The 27,373-nt window shown below is 43.7% G+C and overlaps 1 protein-coding gene across 2 annotated transcripts in view; it reads left to right on the top strand.

Moving 5' to 3' along the window:
- Positions 1-27,373, top strand: part of RNF220 (ring finger protein 220) — a 355,867-nt gene that overhangs the window by 196,125 nt on the left and 132,369 nt on the right. For both annotated transcript variants that reach the window (XM_063939465.1, XM_063939464.1), the window contains exon 2: positions 12,104-12,233. In XM_063939465.1, the coding sequence (XP_063795535.1) occupies positions 12,104-12,233 (130 nt within the window). The remainder of the gene's footprint in view (positions 1-12,103; positions 12,234-27,373) is intronic.

Below are 27,373 nucleotides of genomic sequence, written 5' to 3'. Positions count from 1 at the left end.
GTAGCTGAAAACCTACTCAGCGCTTGCGATCACTTCAGACTATTCAGTTCCGGATTTGACGTCACAAACCCGCCCAGCATTCGCCCAGCCACGCCTGCGTTTTTTTCTGGCACGCCTGTGTTTTACGAACACTCCCTGAAAACGGTCAGTTGCCACCCAGAAACACCCACTTCATGTCAATCACTCTGCGGCAAGCAGTGCGACTGAAATGCATCGCTAGGCCCTGTGTAAAACTACATTGTTCGTTGTGCCCGTACGTCGCAAGTGCGCATTGCGCCGCATATGCATGCGCAGAACTGACGTTTTTTAGCCTGATCGCTGCGCTGCGAACAAATGCAGCTAGCGATCAACTCGGAATGACCGCCCCCATGTCTTCTAAATGAGATTATCTGTTCTCCAATATCTCCCTCGTTTCCATCCTGCAAGACCGCACATGGCAGATAAAGTGATGTCTCACAAACTGGGGCGGGATATGGTTCTCCTGCGCCCACACCTAATGAGGCAGCATCATAGCCGCTCACATCCATACTTAAACATGCAGATATATAGAGAGAAACCCATTTTACTCTTAAGTGAATAAAATGGAAAATAAATATGATTTATAAATGGGGTTTAATATGGAAATGAAACCTTAACCAGCTCAATTTGTCAGCTGAGAGGAGGACAGGAAGGCACCTTGCATGCGAGGACAATGCATCCAGCTTCCTGTGTCCCTTTGTTTCAGTAATGGCATTCTCTGGCCTTCTAAATAGATATTTGGAGCGCAACACCCTGCATCAAATTGCATTGTAAAAATAAAATATCTGTAAGATCTTATTACATGGTTTTAAAAGTGCTTTCTATCCTGGGGTGCTGCTATTTAAGGTCCTCTCTGTTTTGACATGTAAACTGCCTCTGTGATAAGTGCTCTGTCATTAGCACCCGTCCATTAGCTGGCTGCGGCCCCTTCCTCGACAATCTCTGTCATCCTACACTCGGTTCAGCAGAGCCCGTGAATGGCCGAGCCGCTCGGGTTTACGCAAACTGTTGCAGGCTGATAGAAAGCTAATTTAAGAAGCATTTTCTGAGAGGCCAGGTTACAAACTTGTGTGTCACCCAGCTAGTGACACGGAGGACAGGATAATAATGGTCCTTTGCAGTTGTTTATTTCCATCCTACTCTCTGATAAAGGATTCTGTATATTTCTGCGTTATTTCAATCATTCACAGTTATCCTGGTCTTCTGCTTTTACTCCCTTATTCCGGGCTGTTTCACGTCTTTAATGATCACACGGTATACAACAAACTACATGTTCCAGTTGTGTAGATAAATAAGTAGGAGTGCCTGACAAGCTACACAAATTGCTGGAAATATCGCAACCCCTTTCTCTTCGCTGTAATGTTACTTACTAGAAACCAGAAAAAGTTCCATTAGTGTAAGAAATGTTACCGATGAATTATATAAAGGATTTACCGTAACATGGGGATCAATAAAAATTATACGTTACTGATTCAGATGGTTTTTTTCTTGTATTTTAGTAAAATGACACTATAAACATTTAGAAATCTATTCATTTATCTGCAAACTTCAGATTTTTTTACGACATCTGCTAAGCTCACAGCATATGGACTAAAAGTCAGACACGAAAAAATGCCCTTCTCCATCTGCTAAACACCCCACCGTACTTAGGCCCAAATCGGGGACTTTTGGGTATTACGTCACTGATTTTCACCTAAAAGTCTTGCTCTCTTTTGAGGTCCACCATTCGGATTAGAAGGAAAAGCAGATATTAAAGATTTTGGGGGCTTCAGGTCAACTAACTTGTGGGTCCACTACCACTGGCAATAAGTGGGATGTAGTCAGATGACTGACGGTTGGGATCCCGGTGGACAGCATACTGATGGCGGGATCCCGGCTGGCAGGGGGCCCAGGGCTATTCCCACCCATAGAGTGGGAATAGAACCTGTAACGAGCACAGCGTGGCGAGTTTTATTGCGTTCGCCCCACTGTCGGCATTCTGGAGCTAGGTAGCCCAGCGTCGGTATGATGACCTCTGATCACAGGATCGCCGGTCACCCAACCCCAACTCAAATAAGCTATGCTGGCAATGTTATTAAAAAGTATTATGTGTAAATACTCCCAGCATCACCAACGTGGTAAACACACTGTAGTAGCCCCAACTCACATTATGCCACACAGAAAACCCAGTTTGCATTGGCAGAATTGCCCCCCTCGCTGGTGATGTAGCTATGTGTTTTGTGGCCCCCAGCGCATGTGGACCCGGCTGCCCTGTTGTCAATCCAGATCTGGTTGGAAGTTATTCTTTTACGATAAATGTGGTTTATGCTTTCAAATTCTCTGGCCTTGTGTCGACTTGCGCTTTACTTGGGTTGGTATTTGCCAGCCTTCCACACTTAGCAGCAGCAATATTAGTCCCCCCCTAGTGACAGCCCTGGTTGTAGCTGGAGATACCCTCAGCCCTATTAAAAGTACAGAAGTAATCTAAAATGTCCGGTATACTGGAACTGGTTCAAACACATATCGGAATGCTGAAAAACACACATTGGGGTATATTTACTAAGGTCCCGATTTTGACCGAGATGGTGTTTTTTCTTCAAAGTGTCATCTCGGGAATTTACTAAACTCAAATCACGGCAGTGATGAGGGCATTCGTATTTTTTTGGAATTCAAAGAAAAAAATTACGAATGAATACACCATCGGTCAAATACGCCTGAAATTTGGTAGAACTCGGTCATTTACTAAAAAGTGTAATTCACAAACACTGCCGGCAATAGCCAAACACTGCCGTGAAAAAATACAAATCGTAAAAAAGTGCTAAAATAAAACAGACCTGCTTTTTTTTACCGTGTTCTGATAGACATGCACGGATCCATGAGATCCGTGCATGTTTATCAGTGGGAAGGGGTGGGAAAGTGTTAAATTTTTTGAAAAAAAAATGCGTAGGGTCCCCCCTCCTAAGCAAAACCAGCCTCGGGCTCATTGAGCCGGTCCTGGTTGAAAAAATATGGGGGAAAAAGTGTAACCAATGGTGGGAACTTTGTGGTCAACGGTTGACCGAAAGTAACCTCACCGCTGACCACAAAGTTCCCACCATTGGTTACAATGGAGCGCATAGGCGCTACATTGTATCACTGCCGTGTGCTGCCTGACAGACACTACAGGAGCACACAGCCAATCAGGAGGGTGCCACGACATGGCACTCCCTGATTGGCTGAAGGAACCCTCTTAGACAGAAGTCAGGGGGGGGTTCCTGGCAGTCGGAGAAAGGGGTCCCATGTGAAAACATGGGGCCCCTTTCAGTGCATGGTCGGGTGTCCGTTTTTTTATTTTGCAAAGTACGTGGATTTCAAATAGAACAGAAGAGGACCGATCTACACTGGATTATGTGAGTATAATTTTTCCTACAGGTACCCCATGGATTCTACATGGAGAAGAGGACCGACCCTCGTGTGAACATAGGTAAGTATGTATGTTTGGTGGTGTGGATGTATGTAATAAACTATTACTTTCAAGGTGTGTGTCTCCTGTTTTTATTGGGGTATTTTTTTAGTAGTAGTACTACAGGTACCAGCGGGCCCGGTTTTCCTCCGCATGCTGGTACTTGTGGTTCTCCAAGTACCAGCTTGCGGGGGAGGCTTGCTGGGACTTGTAGTACTGCTACTAAAAACAATATTCACATTTTGTCAAAAAGGCTATCAGCCCCCCATCCGCCGCCCTTGGATGGGGGGGACAGCCTCGGGCTTCACCCCTGGCCCTTGGGTGGCTGGAGGGGGGAACCCCTTGATTTAAGGGGTTCCCACTCCTCCAGGGTACTCCGGCCAGGGGTGACTAGTTGGGTATGTAATGCCAGGGCCGCAGGGACCAATATAAAAGTGTCCCCCGGCTGTGGCATTATGTATCTGGCTAGTGGAGCCCGGTGCTGGTTTCAGAAATACGGGGGACCCCTACGCTTTTTGTCCCCCGTATTTTTGGAACCAGGACCAGGCGCAGAGCCCGGTGCTGGTTGATTAAATATGGGGGAACCCCTGTCACTTTTTTCCCCATATTTTTTCAACCAGGACCGGCTCAATGAGCCCAAGGCTGGTTTTGCTTAGGAGGGGGGACCCCACGCATTTTTTTTTTTTTTTAACAATGTTTTATTTTTAACGAAAGGTGCACAATGAAGCCCAGCACAGATCTCACAGATCCGGCCGAGATTCATTGTGTTAAAGTCGGCAGTGTTTTACAATTCACTCCCGTAAAACACTGCCAGAAAATACGAATGACATCGACATCGGTAAATACGAAAATGCAGAATACGACAGCTTAGTAAATTAGTCGTAATAAATTCAAAAAGTTGCAAATTTACACTTTCGATGTCATTCGTGTTTGAACTTTAACCTCATTCGGAAAAATACGAATTTTAGTAAATATACCCCATTGTATTAGTTTGTAGGTACAATAAAATCACCCTTTCAAAACAGCCCAAAAGAAAACTCAAACATTTTTTAATAAGTAGGCTTTCCTCTAGTTAAACATTGGTATTCTAATCTCTGTATGTGACTGCATTGTAATCCTACAGGCACGCAATCGCCGCTCTCCGGCACTGGGGTAGAAGCTATTGATTGGAATTTCCTGCTAAATACATAGGTGTCTAGTCTAAGTTGTTCCAAACGCTCTGTGTCAGATATTATTTTCAATTCACACAACAGAGAGATACAATAGATTTTTATTTAGTATTTTTCATACTTGTTCTAGACATAACAACACAACATTTCTGTCTGCCTGGGAATTGGCAGGCTTTTACGTGCGCCTTGGCTGACAACCCGGCACAGGCTTTTGCGAAACATCTTATGTGAGAGAGGATTGCATGAACACGAGCAAGCCCTGGAGATTATGAGCGAGATAATATAACCTCAGATTTAGTGGCATGACGGCTATGCTGGAAGGCAAGAAAAATCGGCAAATTAAACCAGCTGAATGGTTGTTATCTGCTGTCAGGTTCCATGTATTAATGGTGTCTAGTAATGTTACATTATGCCGCTTGGCAGAGCCAAGGGTACGGCACTCATCTCGCTGTGTGTCCTCTACAAGAGACCTGACAATCCAGCAGGATATCCTCTGCTCCTAAACAAGGGCTTGTTTATTTAGGAAAAGGCTAACCGTGCACCCCCATTGTCTGCTGCCGGAGGTTGGACCTATAAATAGTGCTCAATGAAACCTCTCTGGGCTATTTCTGGCTGTCTGTGAGCTTGATAAAACACAAGAATCTCCCTGTCTTCCAGTAGTGTTTGGAAATACGGCTCCCAGGCACTTAGCTGGTGGCTCGGCCAGGACAACGAGGACAAAGCATAGTTTATATCTTATGATATTGACTTGCCAAAGGCTTTCTTACTTTGAAGCTGGCCAGCCAGCTGTGTAACACCACTGTGGAGCCATGAGGAAGGCCCCCCAAACCAACGTCTTTGTTGTACCCTCCACCGTAACAGCAGGAATATTCTAATCCAAATTAAGGTGTTTTTGGATCTTTTTAATGTGTATCAGGAGAATGCACCATTCTAGATCCCTGTTAACTGATAGGCTGGCTTCTTACGTCCACCTTCAAAATAGCTTCCCCCAGTGTATATGTGACAGGCAGATTTTAAATCCAGTAGTACAACTCATTTTTAAGTACACAGAAAGCAACTGGTGGACAATACGGGATCGGTATGAAATACCTACAATCAAAATACAGACGGTCAAAATACCGACAAGGTCAAAATCCCGACATGGACAAAATACAGACATTTAAAATACCGGCAAGGTCAAAATACCGACATGTAAAATGTCGACAGGTCAAGATGCCGACATGAGTTTTTCATCGGTTTTTGTGTGTGTATGTAGACATAGGTCGACATGGACACCATATAAGTGTACCGTGCCGCTTCGCTCGCCATGCTTCGGGCACGGTGCCTCGCTGGGCTCTGCACACTATTATATTCCCCCTCCAGGTCCACTGGGATGGTAAAGTATGAACAAGTCGGTTTCAATGGAAAAATCATAAAAAAAATCATGTCAGCATTTTGACCTGTCAACATTTTACATGTCGGTATTTTGACCTTGTCTCTATTTTAAATGTCGGTATTTTGATCATGTCGGGATTTTGACCTTGTCGGTATTTTGACCTTGTTGGTCAATTGCTGTCGGTATTTTGACCGTCGGTATTTTGATTGTAGGTATTTCATACCGATCCTGTAATGTCCACCAGTTGCTTTCTGTGTGCTTAAAAATGAGTATTTTGACCGTCGGGATTTCGATTATCGGTAAATTGACTGCATCCCGACATTACTATATATCAATTATGTGGACTACTGAGCAAAATACTGTGCTAAGGACCTAATTCACTATCATTTGCTAATGTGAGAACGCATGCACTGAGCGATTAGCAGCACACTGCGTATTCGATGCATTGTACGTGTGCAAAGGTCGAAGGGGGTCATTCCGAGTTGTTCGCTCGTTGCCGATTTTCGCTATGCTGCGATTTGTTGCAAAATGCGCATGCGCAAGGCACGCAGGGCGCATGCGCAAGGCACGCAGGGCGCATGCGCTTAGTTATTTAACTAAAAACTTAGCAGATTTGCTGTGGATTTTGCTGCGCTTTTCAGTCGCTCTGCTGATCGGTGAGTGATTGACAGGAAAGGGGCGTTTCTGGGTGGTAACTGTGCGTTTTCCGGGAGTGTGCTAAAAAACGCAGGCGTGTCAGGGAAAAAATGCGGGAGTGTCTGGAGAAACTGGGGAGTGGCTGGCAGAACGCAGGGTGTGTTTGTGACGTCAAACCAGGAACTAAACGGACTGAGGTGATCGCAATCTGTGAGTAGGTCTGGAGCTACTCAGAAACTGCAGAGAATTATTTAGTAGCAGTTCTGCTAATCTTTCGTTCGCTATTCTGCTAAGCTAAGATACACTCCCAAAGGGCGGCGGCTTAGCGTGTGCAATGCTGCTAAAAGCAGCTAGCGAGCGAACAACTCGGAATGAGGGCCAAAATGCGATCACTCTGTGTATGCAGCCTAAGGGTAAAGAGATCGCAATTTGATTGACAGGAAGTGACCGTTCGTGGGTGGTAACATGGCGTTTGTGGGGAGTGGTTGGGAAAACGCAGGCATGTTGTTTTTGTGTATCGTACACCACCTGCAAACTGCGATGAAAAACCTGGCGCCCGGTGCAACTGCATTCTCATTACTTTGAGTAGGCATGGGTCAGCCGCAACTGTCGATTGTGTACATTTTTTGCGTATGCATTGCGATTCTGCTGATGCATACGCAGATTTGTGAACGCATCAGTGGGCATCTTTTATCTTTTCTGGGTGGCTCTTCACATGCGATTTTTAGCAGTAGCAGGTTTGGGAAAATTGCAATTTCAGCCTCAATAGCGATCCATAGGGAATTAGGCCCTATGTACATTAAATGTTCAGTAAGATATGTCTATCAAAGTCTCTCTCACGCCTCTGATCCAGGCAGCTATATTTTGGGGTAGCACTGTATCCAGAGACCGAGTGCCCCTGGCAAAGTGAAGGACTGAACTAACCGAAACTTCAACTTACCTTCATCATGGCGTCACCTGCTCTGCACTTCTGCCCAACATCATGAAGGCACCATGGCAACACCCACAGCCAGTAGCACAGAGCAAAAGGAGGGCTGGAGTCATTTGTGGAGAATCTTTCCTAACGTTGGGTGGCCATGTGAGTAGTGGAGTTAAATTGAAACCCCCCCCCCCCCCCCCCTCCTACTCCCCCCTCCACCTTTAGCCGGCACCTCTGGCTAGTGCCATCCTGGCCTACCAATATTAGCACACCTGTTTGGGGGAAGGGCTCTTTAATGGAGCAGATACAGTGTGACTTACAGCTTTGTAGTCTTGCTTTGCAGAAATTGAACTGTGTAGACTGGTTGATTAAAGCAAAGGTTTGGGCACAATTATGTCACAGCAGCTCAAATGAATGCAGTCTCTTCTCTTTGCATCATATCAATTAGCATCAGATCACAGGCCTACAGATTTCAGAGGTGCTTCAACTGTTGAAGTGAGATAGGTGGCAATACTTTATAACAGCTGTAGAAGAGTAAAGTTAACACTAAACAATGTATTTTACCTTTATGGTTGATGTCAGGAAGTTTTAATTTAAGGGTTTAATGATTCTTTAAATACAACTTATGGTTTCTTCATTGAGAAAAGGATTTCCTGGCTTACAGAGAAGACATCATTGGTGTCATTCATCATGATTCCACAAGGGGCACTGTTCCATTGGAGTCTAAAGTTGTGGATGTCTGATACGTCAAAACAATGCTATTCTCTGCAACCACATACAGACATGCATTTCTTGATTTCTTTGTTTTACTAATAATCCCAGGAAGATAAGGAGAATTACTGACACTGGTAATAAATGAGGCAGTAGGACTGTCGTTAGATGTGTGAGGGTTAATCTCAGATCCTGTGTGATGTACACTTTGTCAGGGTCTATGGAACTGCAGCAGATTCCTCATCACAGATTATTTATGAGCTGCTTCATTGCAGTCTCACAGTGTCAGCGACCACGTGGGTAGCATTAAGAACAGCATTGTTTTACAATAAACATCTTAATTAGCAGCAATTTGCATTTTTACAGCATCCTTCCATCACCCTGTATTACAGATAGTTTGTACCCTGTCATCCGTACACAGACTATTCCTGCTTGTGCAGCACAATGCAGGGGTACAGTATACCACAATGTATCACACCCAGTGTACACAATAACAGTATACATCACATCCACTATACACAATAACAGTATACATCACATCCACTATACACAATAACAGTATATATCACATCCACTATACACAATAACAGTATATATCACATCCACTATACACAATAACAGTATATATCACATCCACTATACACAATAACAGTATATATCACATCCACTATACACAATAACAGTATATATCACATCCACTATACACAATAACAGTATACATCACATCCACTATACACAATAACAGTATATATCACATCCACTATACACAATAACAGTATACATCACATCCACTATACACAATAACAGTATATATCACATCCACTATACACAATAACAGTATATATCACATCCACTATACACAATAACAGTATACATCACATCCACTATACACAATAACAGTATACATCACATCCACTATACACAATAACAGTATACATCACATCTACTATACACAATAACAGTATACATCACATCCACTATAGACAATAACAGTATACATCACATCCACTATACACAATAACAGTATATATCACATCCACTATACACACTAACAGTATATATCACATCCACTATACACAATAACAGTATATATCACATCCACTATACACAATAACAGTATATATCACATCCAGTGTACACAATAACAGTATATATCACATCCACTATACACAATAACAGTATATATCACATCCACTATACACAATAACAGTATATATCACATCCACTATACACAATAACAGTATATATCACATCCACTATACTCAGTAACAGTATATATAGCATCCACTATACACAATAACAGTATATATCACATCCACTATACACAATAACAGTATATATCACATCTACTATACACAATAACAGTATATATCACATCCACTATACACAATAACAGTATATATCACATCCACTATACACAATAACAGTATATATCACATCCACTATACCCAGTAACAGTATATATAGCATCCACTATACACAATAACAGTATATATCACATCCACTATACACAATAACAGTATATATCACATCCACTATACACAATAACAGTATATATCACATCCACTATACACAATAACAGTATACATCACATCCACTATACACAATAACAGTATATATCACATCCACTATACACAATAACAGTATACATCACATCCACTATACACAATAACAGTATATATCACATCCACTATACACAATAACAGTATATATCACATCCACTATACCCAGTAACAGTATATATAACATCCACTATACACAATAACAGTATATATCACATCCACTATACCCAGTAACAGTATATATAACATCCACTATACACAATAACAGTATATATCACATCCACTATACACAATAACAGTATATATCACATCCACTATACACAATAACAGTATATATCACATCCACTATACACAATAAGTATATATCACATCTACTATACACAATAACAGTATACATCACATCCACTATACACAATAACAGTATACATCACATCCACTATACACAATAGCAGTATACATCACATCCACTATACACAATAACAGTATATATCACATCCACTATACACAATAACAGTATATATCACATCTTATATTTACAATAACAGTATATATCACATCCACTATATACAATAACAGTATATATCACATCTACTATACACAATAACAAGTATATATCACATCCACTATAGACAATAGCAGTATATATTACATCCACTATACACAATAGCAGTATACATCACATCTTATATTTACAATAACAGTATATATCACATCCACTATATACAATAACAGTATATATCACATCTACTATATACAATAACAGTATATATCACATCTACTATACACAATAACAGTATATATCACATCCACTATACACAATAGCAGTATATATCACATCCACTATACACAATAGCAGTATATATCACATCCACTATACACAATAGCAGTATATATCACATCCACTATACCCAATAACAGTATATATCACATTCACTATACACAATAACAGTATATATCACATTCACTATACCCAGTAACAGTATATATCACATCTACTATACACAATAACAGTATATATCACATCCACTATACACAATAACAGTATATATCACATCCACTATACACAATAACAGTATATATCACATCCACTATACCCAGTAACAGTATATATCACATCTACTATACACAATAACAGTATATATCACATCCACTATACACAATAACAGTATATATCACATCCACTATACACAATAACAGTATATATCACATCCACTATACACAATAACAGTATATATCACATCCACTATACACAATAACAGTATACATCACATCCACTATACACAATGACAGTATACATCACATCCACTATACACAATAACAGTATATATCACATCCACTATACACAATAACAGTATATATCACATCCACTATACACAATAACAGTATATATCACATCCACTATACACAATAACAGTATATATCACATTCACTATGCACAATAACAGTATATATCACATCAACTATACACAATAACAGTATATATCACATTCACTATACACAATAACAGTATATATCACATCCACTATACACAATAACAGTATATATCACATCAACTATACACAATAACAGTATATATCACATCCACTATACACAATAACAGTATACATCACATCCACTATACACAATGACAGTAAACATCACATCCACTATACACAATAACAGTATATATCACATCCACTATACACAATAACAGTATATATCACATCCACTATACACAATAACAGTATATATCACATCCACTATACACAATAACAGTATATATCACATCCACTATACACAATAACAGTATATATAGCATCCACTATACACAATAACAGTATATATAGCATCCACTATACACAATAACAGTATACATCACATCCACTATAGACAATAACAGTATACATCACATCCACTATACACAATAACAGTATATATCACATTTACTATGCACAATAACGACTTATATCATAGTATACCACTTCCACTATACACAGTAATAATATGTGTCTTTTCTATCATATTCACCATATGCAGTAATGAAGTAACATATCACAATAAATTTCATCTATACACGATGGTGTTGTTATTGCAATACAGAATGAATGACCATTTTTTCACCTATGTAACAAATGGTGTGTTTGATTACTGTAGTAATAATAATAATAACAACAATAATAATAATAATAATAATAATAATAATAATAATGTAAACATAAGACTATAACTTCTTTAACCACTGCAGTGCTGGGGTCTTGCCAGCATAATGACTCATTAATGTCTATAATAACTACATCTTCTCTCCTCCTACAGGTAAAAAAAAAGTGGCGCTGTTTGACAGCCAGGCTCCGATCTGCCCGATATGTCAGGTGCTGCTGCGTCCGGGGGAGTTACAGGAGCACATGGAACAGGAACTAGACAAACTAATGCAAGTCAACGTCAGGTAAGAGGCGCACATTAACCCTTTCAGTGCCAGGCGAGCAGCGGCCAGCAGCGGGAAAGCACTATCATTACTGAGGGGGCCGCATGAAGTAATACACATGGCTAATAATGTGCACAATAGATAGAGAGGGATAACATGACAATACATGAATCCTGTCATTAGAAACTAACGGGGTCTATTTACTAAGCCTTGGAATGAGGTAAAGTGGACAGAGGTAAAAAAAAAAAAAGGGGCAGATGTATTAACCTGTAGAAGGCATAAGGAAGTGATAAACCAGTGATATGTGCAAGGTGATAAAGGCAGCAGCCAATCAGATCCTAACTGTTAATTTACATATTGGAGCTGATTGGCTGGTGCCTTTATCACCTTGCACATATCACTGGTTTATCACTTCCTTATGCCTTCTCCAGATTAATACATCTGCCCCACAGCCTGTAACGTGGCAGTTGGGAGCTGATTGGCTGCTACTTTATCTCTGTCCACTTTATCTCCATCCAAGGATTAGTACATAGAGCCCTAAGAGGATTAAGAGAAATGAAGATGCTCCTGAAATGCCCCTCCGATGACTTGAAGAAAATGTAAAAAAAAAAAAACCATAAATACATATATGCGCACTTTATCTTTAGAAAGCACCAATCGCAGGTGTGAACGCTAAGGGTTGCCCCGTTTACCACACGCCGGGTGCCACAGGCCTGATTCTAAGTTATACGCAAGTCCAAAAGCGGACGTTTTCCCGTGATTATCAGCAGGCCGCACCCGTAAAATGGGCAGCAACTGGGCAGTTACCATCCGGATGCATGTTATAGATCCATCTTGTGCAACTGCCATGATTATGCCAGTGCGGTGTGTAGCCTGACTTCCGTGCGTGCTACACGGCGTACAGGCAGAGATTGGACATCTTTTTAAGACGGATCATTTGCTTCCAGCATGGGCTGGGCATAGTGACGTGGCTAATGACGTCGCTGCAGACGGGCACAGTGGGCGGTGTGACCCTAAGCCTGCAGATGGACGGATACGTGATTAGCATAAGGTAGTAAATCTAGCTGCTGCAGACTTCCAGTTTGCGTCTGACTGAGAATTAGGCCCCACACGAGGGAAGGGAACGTCTATGGCTAAGGGAATGTTCCACCTTTATGTACTGTAACCGCTTATGTGCAGCTGAGAACTCCCTAGGCCAGGATCTATGTGAAAGACATTTATAGAAGTACATACACCAGAGGATGGAGTTACACTGAGAGCTTCTACCTGATCGACCAGATGACGCTGGGCGCAGTAGTTATATGCTTCTCTCCCGCCATCTATTACAGTTGTGCACCAGGCTAAGCGCGGGTGTGAGGAAGAGGAACTTGTCAATAAACCAGTTTCATGAGTGAAACAATAACTCAATCAGGGACAAAGGGTCTAATTCAGACCTGATCGCAGCAGCAAAATGTTTCTGTAATGGGCAAAACCATGCTGCACTGCAGGTGGGGCAGATGTAATGTGCAGAGAGCAGAGGCAGATTGGCCATAGGGTTCACAGGGAAGATTCCCGGAGGGCCGACGCACCTGCAGGGCCTGTTTTGTTTGAGGACATGTGGTCCTTTTTATAGACATAATGAATAAGATGCAAAATAATTTGCATATATGAAAATGACTTTGCCACTTAGCCTGTGATTGCAGATGATCTAGTGTATGCTCTGTCTGCCTGCTTGGCTGACATATAAGATTGAGTGAATAGTGATTGGGATACGGTTGGTGTAATAAGCAAGAAAATATATCTTTCTAAAGAATGATATAGTTTCCTAAATTCTAAAGGTGTATCATATAATGTGCTCATAATATTTAATTTTATTTCTTTTTAACTCCCCCCTTGATGCTGGACATCACCACTATCTGGAAAGTCTTGGGAGGAGGGTGCTGCTGCCATGGCCCATGGCTAGACCTTACACCTCTGGTGCTACCCATGTGGGGCCACTAGTACAAATTTTTCCAGGGACGCTTTTTGTTCCCAATCCGCCCCTGGCAGAGACAGTTAGATTTGGGTGGGTTATATTGTTTCTGTGCAGGATAAATACTGGCTGCTTTATTTTCACACTGCAATTTAGATTTCAATTTGAACACATCCCATCCAAATCTAACTCTCCCTGCACATGTTACATCTACCCCACCTGCACTGCACATGGTTTTCAGTCCATTTTGCCCATTAGAGAAAAATTTTGCTGCTGCGATCAAGTCTGAATTAGGCCCAAAGTTATCTTTTAAAAAGGTAATGAATGGGGAGGGGGCGAAAGATGGGTTAAACTGGGCAGTAGTCAAAGCTATAACTTTTGTAGTTGGAGCCTTTACCTTGAGGGGTTTAGTAGCCAAGCAGCAACGCTCGAACAAATCTGTCTGAGTAAAGGATAACTTCATTGCAAATAATGATTATAGAGCTATATTTGCAGAGTCAGAGCTTACATGGTGCAGCCAGATATGTATAAGTATGTAAACATGTTGGAAGCATCATGTTTAAACGTGTTGAGCACATGCTATGCACATGTGAGAATGTATGATGCGTGATCCAGGCATCCACCGTGGGTAACAGATGCCTTCAGCAAGCAGCGAGTGATATCAAGCTGAGGACAGGGGAGAGAGAGCCCTAAGGACTGTTGATTTCTCTAACGTCCTAGTGGATGCTGGGGACTCCGTAAGGACCATGGGGATTAGACGGGCTCCGCAGGAGACTGGGCACTCTAAAGAAAGATTTAGGACTGTTGATATCTATACTGTACTAGTAAATGCAGTAGTTACAGCTGTAACGGGTCCAGGGTGCTACAAGTACAAAGAAATGTACAGACATCTCACATATACATTATACAGAGACTCGCACCTGCTATGTCATGTTGCTATATGTTTTCTGCAGAACAAGGCATAGGTATAACTATTTTTCTGCCGCATATCTCTGTGTCTATATAAAACGTAGGTTGGGGTTCTGAGTTTATAGAAGACCCCTCTTTCATCCGCCCCCCCCTTTGACACCTAATATGAGAGTTTCAGAAGGAGTGTTTGTAATTGATGGCGTAATTTGGGTCTCATCCAACCTAATAAAGAGCCACTGCAAATTAGCGCAGCGGTTTAAATGAAGAGAAGCAATTAGCGCCGCCAGAAAAAGCCATCAAGGAAGTGAGGGGCAGGGAGGGAGCTGTTGGGAAAGGGACAGTAAAGGTAGCAGCCCTCCGGGAGGGGGGAGTGGGGGGAGGTGAGCCTGGGGTTTAATGGGAAACAGGGGAATCTCTAAATCATACACCTGACAAGTTTCCATTGTGATCCCGCTGACAAATGAAAAAGGATGGGGTTATTCCTATAACTAAGCGCGGCAGTTAAGGAGGCGAGAGACTGGCTCTCTTTAAGCGGATAGCCTTGCTGCAATCAGCCCTTTAGCAAGCGAAGGGAGAATAAGAAGTCTCTATTAATTATTAAATAACGACCTGGGCCGCGCCATGATAGATAACATCCAATCTATTCCATGCATTGAGGCAATTCAAAGTAATCTGCAGCAAAGGGCAGGTCTCTCAGTCACTCTCACAGGGCGTCCTCAGCTTGCCCCCTCTCTGTGTCACCCCGGCATACGCTCAGGCCTTGTCTCCCACTAATGTGTCCATATTACAACCCTGGACACATAGCAGGGCCGCAGCATTAATACATTTCACCTCTAATGCATTTTGCAACAAATCTGCCTGAATGTTGTGTTGGAAATGATTGCAGAATAAGGGTTTGTACACAGGAGGCATTTCCGCTCATCTTTTGCCTGGAAAACACATTGAAACCTCTTTCCACTGAAGTCCCTGTTCCGACCCGACATTTGCAACACAGCTCCAAACCGAGTCAGACCTGAGACATACCCCTTTTCCATCGCATCGATGATCTGGGATTTACCCGGATGCAGTGCTGGCGTTTGGAGATGACATCATATCCTTGCGCCGGAGTGCGTCTCTCCCCGTGCTGGAAACGGATACCGGGTGGGATTTTTGTCATTAGAAATGGCTCCACCCGGGTCCCGTCATCCGAGAATCCTTCCCGGGTATCTAGCGGGATTTTACGTAGAAAGGTCCCGGGTGCGCTGCAGTGGTAACGGGTCAGGCGACCCGGGACCCATTTCCAGCATGGGGAGAGAGGCATTCCGGTGCAAGGAGATGATGTCATCTGCAAGCGCTGGGACTGCACCCGTGTGCAATGTGAACGGCGCCAATCCGGGAATTACCCGGATCGGAACTACGGTGGAAAAAGGGTTTGTTTCGGGTCTCGGACTTCAGTGGAAAAGAGGTATAAAAATTGGCCTGTACATGCACTCTTCCTGACAAAAGTTTGCTTTGCGATCATGAGCACATAACACCAGCACATTCCAACACTGTGGGGGTCATTCCGAGTTGTTTGCTCGCTAGCAGTTTTTAGCAGCCGTGCAAACACTATGCCGCCGCCCACTGGGAGTGTATGTTAGCTTAGCAGAAGTGCGAATGAAGGGATTGCAGAGCGGCTACAAAACAATTTTGTGCAGTTTTAGAGTAGCTTCAAACCTACTCAGCGCTTGCCATTCAGTTCCGGATTTGACATCACAAACACGCCCTGCGTTCGCCCAGCCACGCCTGCGTTTATCCTGGAACGCCTGCGTTTTTCCGAACACTCCCTGAAAACGGTCAGTTGACACCCAGAAACGCCCTCTTCCTGTCAATCACTCTGCGGCTGCCTGTGCGACTGAAAAGCATCGCTAGACCTTGTGTAAAACGACATAGTTCGTTGTAATAGTATGCCGCGCGTGCGCATTGCGCCGCATACGCATGCGCAGAACTGCAGTTTTTTTGCCTCATCGCTGCACAGCGAATGAATGCAGCTAGCGATCAACTCGGAATGACCACCAGTGTTAATAGCAAGATAAAGTACCAAGTTTTGTCTGTGCTTTTACAAGGCGTCACTTATACAGTGAATTAAAACTGGCCTTAAATAATAAGTAATGTGAGCATTCTCCTCATTCGCAGTGCTACTAAATACATGTAGACAGTCTATCTATCTATCTATCTATCTATCTATCTATCTATCTATCTATCTATCTATCTATCTATCTATTTTTTAATGATAGATAGATAGATAGATAGATAGATAGATAGATAGATAGATAGATAGATAGATCGATCGATCTTGTTTATTTATTTAACAGTTAAATCACCAGTTTGTCTTGTTAGTGTTTTGTGTAATAAAGGACATTGGTTCCAATATGGAAACTTGTTTTCTGTAGGGGCTCCCCTTTCCCTAATTTAACAGAAATGGGGAAGTTGTACTGTGCCTCTCTGCCACACATAAGAGACAGCTTCTGACAGCTAGCGTGAGGAGTGGGGGGCAGGGAAGTGAAGGACGCTGGGTACGCGGCATGCAAATTTAATTTCAGAATCTGGGACTTTCTCTCCAAAGAGGCTTGTCGCCTTTGAGCCCTTCTCCTTGTTACATATGTAGCAGCCTCATTGAACCTGACATGTCAAATTCAGGCCATTTGTGCAAAATCTCCCTTTAATAATACCGTTTCATTTCCCTCAAATGAGACTTGAATGCATGTAAAATGGAAAAGGATATTTAAACTCTAACATTAGGCAGATGTGTTTGCCAGGGGCCGAGTGAATATATGAGATTCTGAAGTGCTTAACACATTGTAACTGCTCTCTCTTAGAATATGTCACCAGTTGTATTATTTTCCTTCCAGCTTTTCACTTTAAGCCAAAAATGTAAATTGAAAAAAAAAAAAAAGGAGAAATGTACAGGGTGATTCTTTGACTCTCCCCATGCCGGAAAAAAACATTCCGATTTCACAAATTATATTTTTTCTTTATTTAATATGTCTTCCTAAAATAAAATTGAAAAAAAAAATCTATTTTGTTTTTTATTGATGGAACATTTTTTGGCTAAATTAGAAGAACACTGAGAACTACAGCTAAACATTGAATCTATTTTATTAAGCCTTAATCTCGATCGTATGCTGATGACAGAAACAGAATGCGGCATGTTTGCACATACAGGGGCTGGTGCAGAATTGGGAGAAAAATGGGTGCACCGGAAATATGCACATGGACACTGCGCATTTCTGCCCATATGCAGCGCACAGGATGCGTTCCGGACTGCAACACTAGCATATGCGTCTGGTCTACGCCAGGCACACGTCACAGACACTTATGTGCCACTTACACCTGTGTTGCCCATTTTATGTAAAGTACAAAGGGGGTCATTCCGACCTGATCGTAGCTGTGCTAAATTTAGCACAGCTACAATCACTTATACTGACATGCGGGGGGACGCCCAGCACAGGGCTAGTCCGCCCCGCATGTCAGGCCGGCCCCCCGCACACACACACACACAAGTACAAAAGCATCGCACAGCGGCAATGCTTTTGTACTTGTAGAGTAACTCCCGGCCAGCGCAGCTCCTGCGACTGGCCGGGAGATACTTGTCGCTGGACTGGCTGGACTGCGCCCCTAAAACGACGGCTAAATGCCGCCGTGCCACCCCCTCCCGCCCAGCGACCACCTCTGCCTCTCAATCAGGCAGAGGCGATCGCTAGACAACGATGGCCTTCAGCCGTTTGCTATGCGCCGGCGCACTGTGGCGCCGGCGCATGCGCAGTTCTGACCCGATCGCACCGCTACGAACAACTGCAGCATGCGATCGGGTCGGAATGACCCCCAAAGGCCTTTGCAATACAGCAGAAACTATTCCCCGTCTTGTGCTCACGAAAGAAAATAAGGTAAAAATGTTTGCAAAAGCATAAGCTCTGCCCGAGCAATGGAGGAGGTACCAAGCAATGCCAGCGGAGCATTCGCAAGCAGCAAATCACAAGCGGTTTGTTAGTGCTAACGACTGTTATTATCTGCTATTTGCACCAGCCCCTGAGCACCCATAAATGATTCTACTTTCTCTGCCGTATTTGTCTCTTCTCTGAGTTTCTAGCCTTGCGACACCAACCCCACGGGAGTGCACATCGGGATCGAATTGGTAACTCAATATCTTAAGATGTGCACTGACTTTCCTAAAGATTTTGACTATGGCCCTCATTCCGAGTTGTTCGCTCGCTAGCTGCTTTTAGCAGCATTGCACACGCTAAGCCGCCGCCCTCTGGGAGTGTATCTTAGCTTAGCAGAATTGCGAACGAAAGATTCGCAAAATTGCGAACAGAAATTTCTTAGCAGTTTCTGAGTAGCTCCAGACTTACTCTGCCACTGCGATCAGTTCAGTCAGTTTCGTTCCTGGTTTGACGTCACAAACACACCCAGCGTTCGCCCAGGCACTCCCCCGTTTCTCCAGCCACTCCCGCGTTTTTCCCAGAAACGGCAGCGTTTTTTCACACACACCCATAAAACGGCCAGTTTCCGCCCAGAAACACCCACTTCCTGTCAATCACACTCCGATCACCAGAACGAAGAAAAATCCTCGTAAAGCCGTGAGTAAAACACCTAACTTTTGAGTAAAATAACTAAGCGCATGCGCTCTGCGAACATTGCGCATGCGCAGTAAGCGACTAATCGCAATATAGAGAAAATCGTCAATGAGCGAACAACTCGGAATGAGGGCCTATATTAAGATTTTGATATATAGTCAATATCTTACAGATTTATCTCACCGTGTGTACAAACTTTTACTGTAATTAATACTGTAATGAATCAATATAAGAACCCCCTGTTCTACCTCTGTTCTGCCTCTAAAGTAATATGGTTTGAGATGTGCAAAAGGAGCACGGGTCTGCATAGGTGCACTCCAACTATCGTAGTACTCACTGCATCAACCCCACAGGTTGGGTACAAAGTCCCGATGCTCAGGTTCCCGACAGTCAAAATCCTAACGGATCCTGGTAAGTATTTAAACCCTACCCCAACCCACCCCTCCCACAGCCTAACCCTAACCATTTCCTTCTGCAGTCTAAACCTAACCCCTCCCCCATACCAGAAGCCTAACCCCTAACCTTCCCATCGCACAGTCTAACCCTATCCACCTCTCCCTGCAGCCTAACCCCAACTGTCCCCCAATCCACATATAGCCTAACCCTAACCTCCTCCACCACCACAGCCTAACCCTGACCTCCTCCACCACCACGGCCTAACCCTAACCTCCTCCACCACCACGGCCTAACCCTAATCCTCCTCCACCACCACGGCCTAACCCTAATCCTCCTCCTGGTTACTGACCTGGTACTTATCAGCAGGATCCGGCCGGATTCTGACTGTTGGTAGACCGACTGTTGGGATCCTGGCCGCATCCCAGCCCCACAGTTTTCAACTAGATTCAGCAACACATTTAGAATAAAAAGTAAATGGGAGAATATGGGATACTGAAAGCCCAATTACCTGGCCACAATATTCATTTATGTTGGATAAGGAAGTCAAGCATCTCCTTCCAGCAACAGAACCAAATAGACTATTTGTGTCTGATTCTGAGTAGGTCGCCAAAGGGCGGTGATTGCGGAAAGCTGCGGAAGTCAGATTTACTACCTTATATGTGCAAACACAACACTGTCTCCCTGCAATGCATATTCCATGCAAGGAGAGATTCGTGTGTCTCCTAACCGCCCGGAGCTGCGCAGGAATACGTATATTCTCTTCTGCACAGTTAGGGAAGATCGTTATTTGTGGCTGTATATGGAGCTGCAGATCCACAAAGAGGATGAATCGCCTATGCAAGCTAACAGCATTATAATAATAAGGTGACACATGGTCAGCAGGAGATTCCCCTGGACCACCATAATTGGGGCGTCTGCAGGTATTGTAGTGCAGTTGTTTGTAGATTGAAACAATTTCTTTATGACAGTAGCTATTCCATTGACTAAAGGCACCACTGAGGCATGAGGCACTTAGTTCTAGTTCTGGAATCATGTTCAGCCAACAATAACATGGCTGTCTCCACTAAGAGTAGATAATAGGTGCCCTTTAAGGCTATCAACATATGGTGGGTCTTCAGTGGGGATGCGGTTAGCATCCTGGAAGTTGGGATGCCAGCAGTCATGTGACCAACGCAGGAATCCCGACACCGGAACATCGAACGCCAACCTCTCGAAGGTATCGGGTCCACTGTTAGGGTTAGGACCCAGAGGGGGAGTTAGGGTTAGGCACTAGAGGGAGGGTTAGCTGTAGCTGCCACCCCCCACAGTCCTAGCCCTAGCCGCCACCCCTGGTGTCTTAGCCCTAGCCGCCAGCCCTACTATCTTTGCCCTAGCTGCCACCCGAGGTGGGTTAGGGTAGGGGACAGGAGAGGGGTAAAATAATTATCTTGTTCCTTGTCGCCATGCCAGTGTCTGTCATGTGACCTCCGACACCCCGACCACCGGGATCCTGTATCACACGCCTTCAATGATAGGCTTCGTTATTTTGCCTAACTCAGCTCTGCTTTAACAAGCATATTATGAAAGCCTGGCATGCTTCTGACCTCACCTGCACTTCCGTCTATATGTATTGCTTCTCACACACTTAGAAATTCTTAGCCCACGGAGCTTACGCTGTAATTCTGTTCAGAGGATAAAGCAATTGCTTGCAGAAACAGACAAAAGGTGAGCGTCTTAGGAGCGCCCTGACATTCCTCCTCCATCGTGCTCTCTCCTTTGCCAGCTTATGGATTTCTCATAACTCGCTCTCTAATTCTGTGGAGCCACCGCTCGTGGTCATTAGAAGTATAGAAAGACAATTTTGGATCATTTTGCTTAACACCTAAATCTTCTACCCTCATTTCCCTTACTCTGGGGAAGGCCATTTATCCCCCCCTCCCTCCATCGTGCCTTCATTCTTCAGCCGCCAAACTGTGAGCGGAAAGTGCTGCCTCAGATTTCTGGCTGGGTTCCTGCTCGGCCTCCACAATCTCTGAGTGGCAGAGGAAGCACCTGACGCTGCTGCAGCCAGCGAGAGAGCACTTGGCTCTACACCTCTACAGGCCATGAATCTCGGTGTCCCAGCACGAGCAGGAAGTGAGCTGCTACTCTCATGCTGGGTCACAGCCTTGTACATCAAGAGCTTAAATATCCTGGATACTCAGATCTGAGCAGCACTGGCAATGTAGGGATTACCACGCTGCTTGTGTCCAGACTGGTAAAGAGTTCATTAAATTACCCTCTCCACCTAAGGATATAGAGCCAGAGTCGCACTTAAGGCCTGATTCAGGTGTGGTTGTATTAAGCATAGCTGCTGTTTCTTTGGAAGCAGCAGTGATGCTTACTTACGGCAATGCAGCAGCAGTACTGGTGTCTGGTATAAGTATACGTCTCCTGCATGCATGTGTGATCCAGTGGCGAGCCCGAGGAAGCAGCATTGGATCACTCTGCGACACCATCGGCCGACTCAGTAACCCTTGAGGTTAGGCAGAACGGCAGCCGCAGATCCGTCACACAGGCCAGGAAATCTGTCGGAAGACGGAGACCCTGGCTGCGGCACTACCACAAAACGGAGGCATCACGGATCAGTTTTGTGAAACAAAGCCCATTGCCTCCCCCTCCCCGGCCCCCCAAACGGCTCCAGACTGTCAGTCACCTGGCAAATGCAGCCACTTTGCGAGCGATGCGCAGTATACTGAACATCAGTACATTGTGTGTTTTTGGGTATAGAGACCTGGCTTGAATCAGGCCCTTAATGCAAACGCAACTGTGGAGGCCTGTTGTGGGTGGAATGCGAATGGATAGAAAACGGAATGCTAACGTGACTGTATGCACGTTCACTGTTATACGCAACTATGTGATTGCACCACCCGCTCTTCCATGTGAGAGAGTAGCTGTCACATCATCAGCAGCAGTACTTTAATCTAGTCTATGCTAGGTGCTGCAAGAGAAGCAACTGAATTTGGCATCCATGATGCATACGCACAACGCACGATTAGTAGGTAACGCTGAATGTATCTGGCGCTGTGCGACATTCGTGAATAAGAATAAGGTTTTACACACTCCTAACCCTGCCCCTAGACTCCTGTGAAACTAGCCAATGGGAGTCTGGGGGTGGGCGTAGAAGGAGTGTGATGCCTTATGCTGATTACCGGGTTCCACACGGCTCCAGATATACGCTCAACGCATCCGATCCCTGCGGAAACCAGCCAGCACATATATTGCATACAGGATAACCGTGCAGCAAGACCGGGCAATGTCGCTAGAAACCACAGGCACCCGCAAATCAGGCATAGACACTAAGCGATATGCCCAATTTGGCGTTCCAGTTTGGCCGGAAATGACAAATCAGGCCAATATCGTCTCAGTGTGTACCCAGCTTAAGAATCAACCATATATAAAGCATCAGATTCATTTACAAGAAAAAAAAGCATGATTGTACTTTATATAGGGGCCGCTTCCCCTATGCCCTATGTTTTGAACCTGGGGCATAGGTACGTTTTGCCACCCAAGATATGGCTCTAAAATATTCAGTTATAGCGTTTTAGAGTTTAATTTATCTCACACTTATTACACACCACGGCATAGGGGCCAGCGCTGTTGGTGCGGCCACTGTCTATGCATGCCACACAATCATCTTAAAAAGTCAGCTCCAATGATTTGCTTGGAAAAAAAGTAATTTTTCTTAATTTTTCTTAAAGTAAGCAATAATGCACTGGAAACTACTATTTCATATATAGCTAGCACCACATATATTAAAAAGAAATTGGTGGATTCCATCTTCTCTATCTCCAATAATATTATATCTATCTATATCTATCTATCTATCTATCTATCTATCTATCTATCTATCTATCTATCTATCTATCTATCTATCTATCTATCTATCTATCTATCTATCTATCTATCTATCTATCTATATGTATACTGTATATCTACAGTATAATTTGCAATATTATAAGGTAGTGTAGTGTAGTCGAGTTTCATGTGCTTAATGTCACTTTATGATCTGAGTACTCAGTGGCACCATCTAGTGGAAACAGTTATAGATACAAAATATCCAGTGGCAGATTCAGTCTGTAACCCTTTATCTGCCTGTGAGGAAGTAACATTGCCTTAGAAGAATATGATGTAATGAATGTGAATGAACTGCAAGTGTGTGTGTGTGTGTGTGTGTGTGTGTGTGTGTGTGTGTGTGTGTGTGCGTGCGTGTGTGTGTGTGTGTGTGTGTGTGTGTGTGTGTGTGTGTGTGTCTATATACTTATACAGATATAGCAGGAATTGGTACTGATACAGAAATATGATTATATATAATAAGTGTATGCCATATGTACAGACACATTGAATTCATAGTTTGGATACACGTACCGTATATTTAATTCTGCTTATTGGGGTCTCTGGTTTTCCAACAGCTGATAAAAGACATAGGGGTGCCACAAGAATCACCTTTATCAGGGCTGTACCACAGAGGCTGCCAGGGTGAGTGCATGGGGTTGTAGAACTGTCCAGTGACAACATAGACATTAATTTAGGTCCATTTTATCGCCTTTTTATTCTCCATTAATAAGCAACCAGTAAAATAAAAGAGGTGTTGGATAAACGGGCATTTGCCCATATCTAGACATCAATATTATTGGGCTGATTCTGAGTGATTAAAGTAAACAAAATAAAAAAGCAAGTAACTTTGTTTTGCATGTGGACAAACCATGTCGTTATGGTGTTTTACATGCAGGATAAATACTGGTTGCTTTTGCATGCAGCCCACAAATGATGGACAGCATTATTTTGACACTTAAATTTAGATATGCGTCTCACTGCAGTCTACCCTCCTGCAGCGCAGCATGGTTTCACCAGTGTGCAAAGTTACTTATTATTTTTTACTTTTTGCTTTTTTTTCAAACTCAGAATCAGCCCGATTCACAATGGGGCGTATGGGATTACATCTCCAGGCATCTACATAAAAATAGGCCCACATGCTTGTCCTTATAATTACATTTCTATCTGCCTTCCAAAACGCTGCCAATTTCTACTTTTTTAGACATTTAGGGAGACAATGGGGCTGATAGTGTAGGGGTGTACACGCCCACACGGCATTGACCACACCTCTTCTGCTCCTCCCAATAGGCCCATGACATTTTCAGCTCATGGTCCACCCAAATCTAACTCTCTCTGCACGTTACATTTGCCCCCCCCCCCCCCCCCCTGTAGTGCACGTGGTTTTGCCCATTAGAGGAAAATGTTGTTCTGCAATCAACCTTGAATTAGGCCCTATGGCCTTAATCTTTAATGTACAGAATAGAGTTTGTAGTATACTGAGCTTTGATACCAAATGCCCTGATGTCTTACAGCGCTCTTGAGTTACCATCCACCCATGACAGCATATCCTGATGTCTCTTTTCCCTGCCTGTCTGACCTCTCTTCTGTGACAGGCTATCCTTGCTATTCCTCCCTCTCTCTGTTTGTTTCCAGTTCCCTGTCACCTCCACGCTCCCCTTTGGTTTGCTACGCCGGCTCCTGTGATATCAGTGTGTTTTCTCCCTCCCCTTTCATGTCAAAGTGACACCTCCAAGCTGACTGCTTCTAAAATACCCCTTGGCACTTGCTGACACTGTGGATATGCACAGCAAGTTAAAATCCCACCTAATCAATAAAGGAGAGAAGGCAGTCCGGCCGGCCGGTCGATATTTTTTTATCTGTCTTCAGCCCAGTCCTGCTGATGACATCCCCCCTCTCCTGCAAAGACACTCAAGGGCATTAGACCCTGGCAATCCTGCATTTTTATTTTACAAAAATTCAGATGCCTGCAAGAAAAAAAAAAAAAGTTGACTGGTTTGGCCTTTCCTTAATAAGATCTCTATGATTTATATCAATTTTTAATTGAAAAAATTTGCGAATTAATTGATTTTTGGGACTTGCCAATTAACACTGTAATTGGTCGCATGATAAATTCAGCTAGAGTTCTGCTGGCGACCCTATCAGCGCTCCCTTCTCCTTGCACCTCGGCAACGATGGTAACGGGTGCGTTTGGTGATGCAGCAGAAGAGGGAACAGTGAGAGATATTTAAGATGCCACAAGTTCTGTCCGCTATAATTTAAGGTAAAAGGACATGAAAGCTAATAAGGGTGGCAGTGACAAGGTGGAACGCCGCTGATAAATTCATTCCAGAATGGACGCAGAGCATAGACGATTAACCCCTTCACACTCATCATTCCACTTATCTACATAATACACATTGGCTCTTATTCGGAATAGAACCAATCCTGCAGGTTGCCTGTCCTTAAAAACATTTGTTACTTCAGATTAAAAGGAGACAAAAAAGCCCCAGTGTCGTTTACTAACATGCTGTAATAGTTACAGTCCATGAAGGAAACAGTCAAAATGATGATCATGTGTACAAGAGCTTACAATCTAAGAGGAAAAATGGAATGATGTGAGATAGCACACCCGCATCAATGGTAGGCTTGCATTCTAAAACATTATGGTAAGTTATTTTGGTTGGGAAACTGATTACATTTGGGAATCTAGTTGTTACGAGCGTTCTGGAGTTGAGTTTTAAATGAGCGTTTAAAGGTCAGGAGACTCTGGGTCTGATTCACCTAGAGAGTCATAGCGCCTGCACCATAGCAATCATACACATTTTCTTCGAACGATTCTGACTTGGACACTTATTTTCGTCCGTGAAACGGGCATTTCTGGTTGGCCATTTTGAAAAAATTGGGCGCGGCAATGTGCAGGCATTGACGTATGTATTTTCGCGTTAGCATCCCGTTTGCAATCCATTCGCGTTCAGAATGAGGCTGCATTCAGACCTGCGAGTGTCTCAGAATCAGGCCCCGGTGAATGCGGAAGAGTATTCCAGCGAATTGGTGCAGCACAAAAGAAATCCTGCAGGTGTTTGGAAGCAGGCTAGCACTATGTTTAAGGATGAATAAGCTCTATTAAGTCAAAATTTTAGTTGTGCGTATTTCTGTTTTGTGATTTAATCATAGTTGCCGACTTTTGGGCTGCTCTCTCCGGGAGAGAGCAGCCAGTCGGCTCAGCAGGGGGGCGGGCAGTGAGTTGATGTGAGGACGGGGGCGGGCTGGAGGCGGGCCAGAGGAGGCACTAGGAGGGACGGGGGCGTGGTTGCTGGATCGCACCATGCAAGCCACGCCCCCCACTGTGTAATGCCGCAATTACCGGCATTATACAGTGGGGGGCGTGTCTTGCATGACGCGATTCAACAAGAATCGCGTCATCGCCTGCCCGGACCGCCCACTTCACTCGCTAAGTGGGCAGCTGGGCAGGGGGG

This window comes from Pseudophryne corroboree, chromosome 9, assembly GCF_028390025.1.
Source record: "Pseudophryne corroboree isolate aPseCor3 chromosome 9, aPseCor3.hap2, whole genome shotgun sequence".
NCBI classification, from domain to species: Eukaryota; Metazoa; Chordata; class Amphibia; order Anura; family Myobatrachidae; genus Pseudophryne; species Pseudophryne corroboree.
This window is presented reverse-complemented; position numbering and strand designations above follow the sequence as displayed.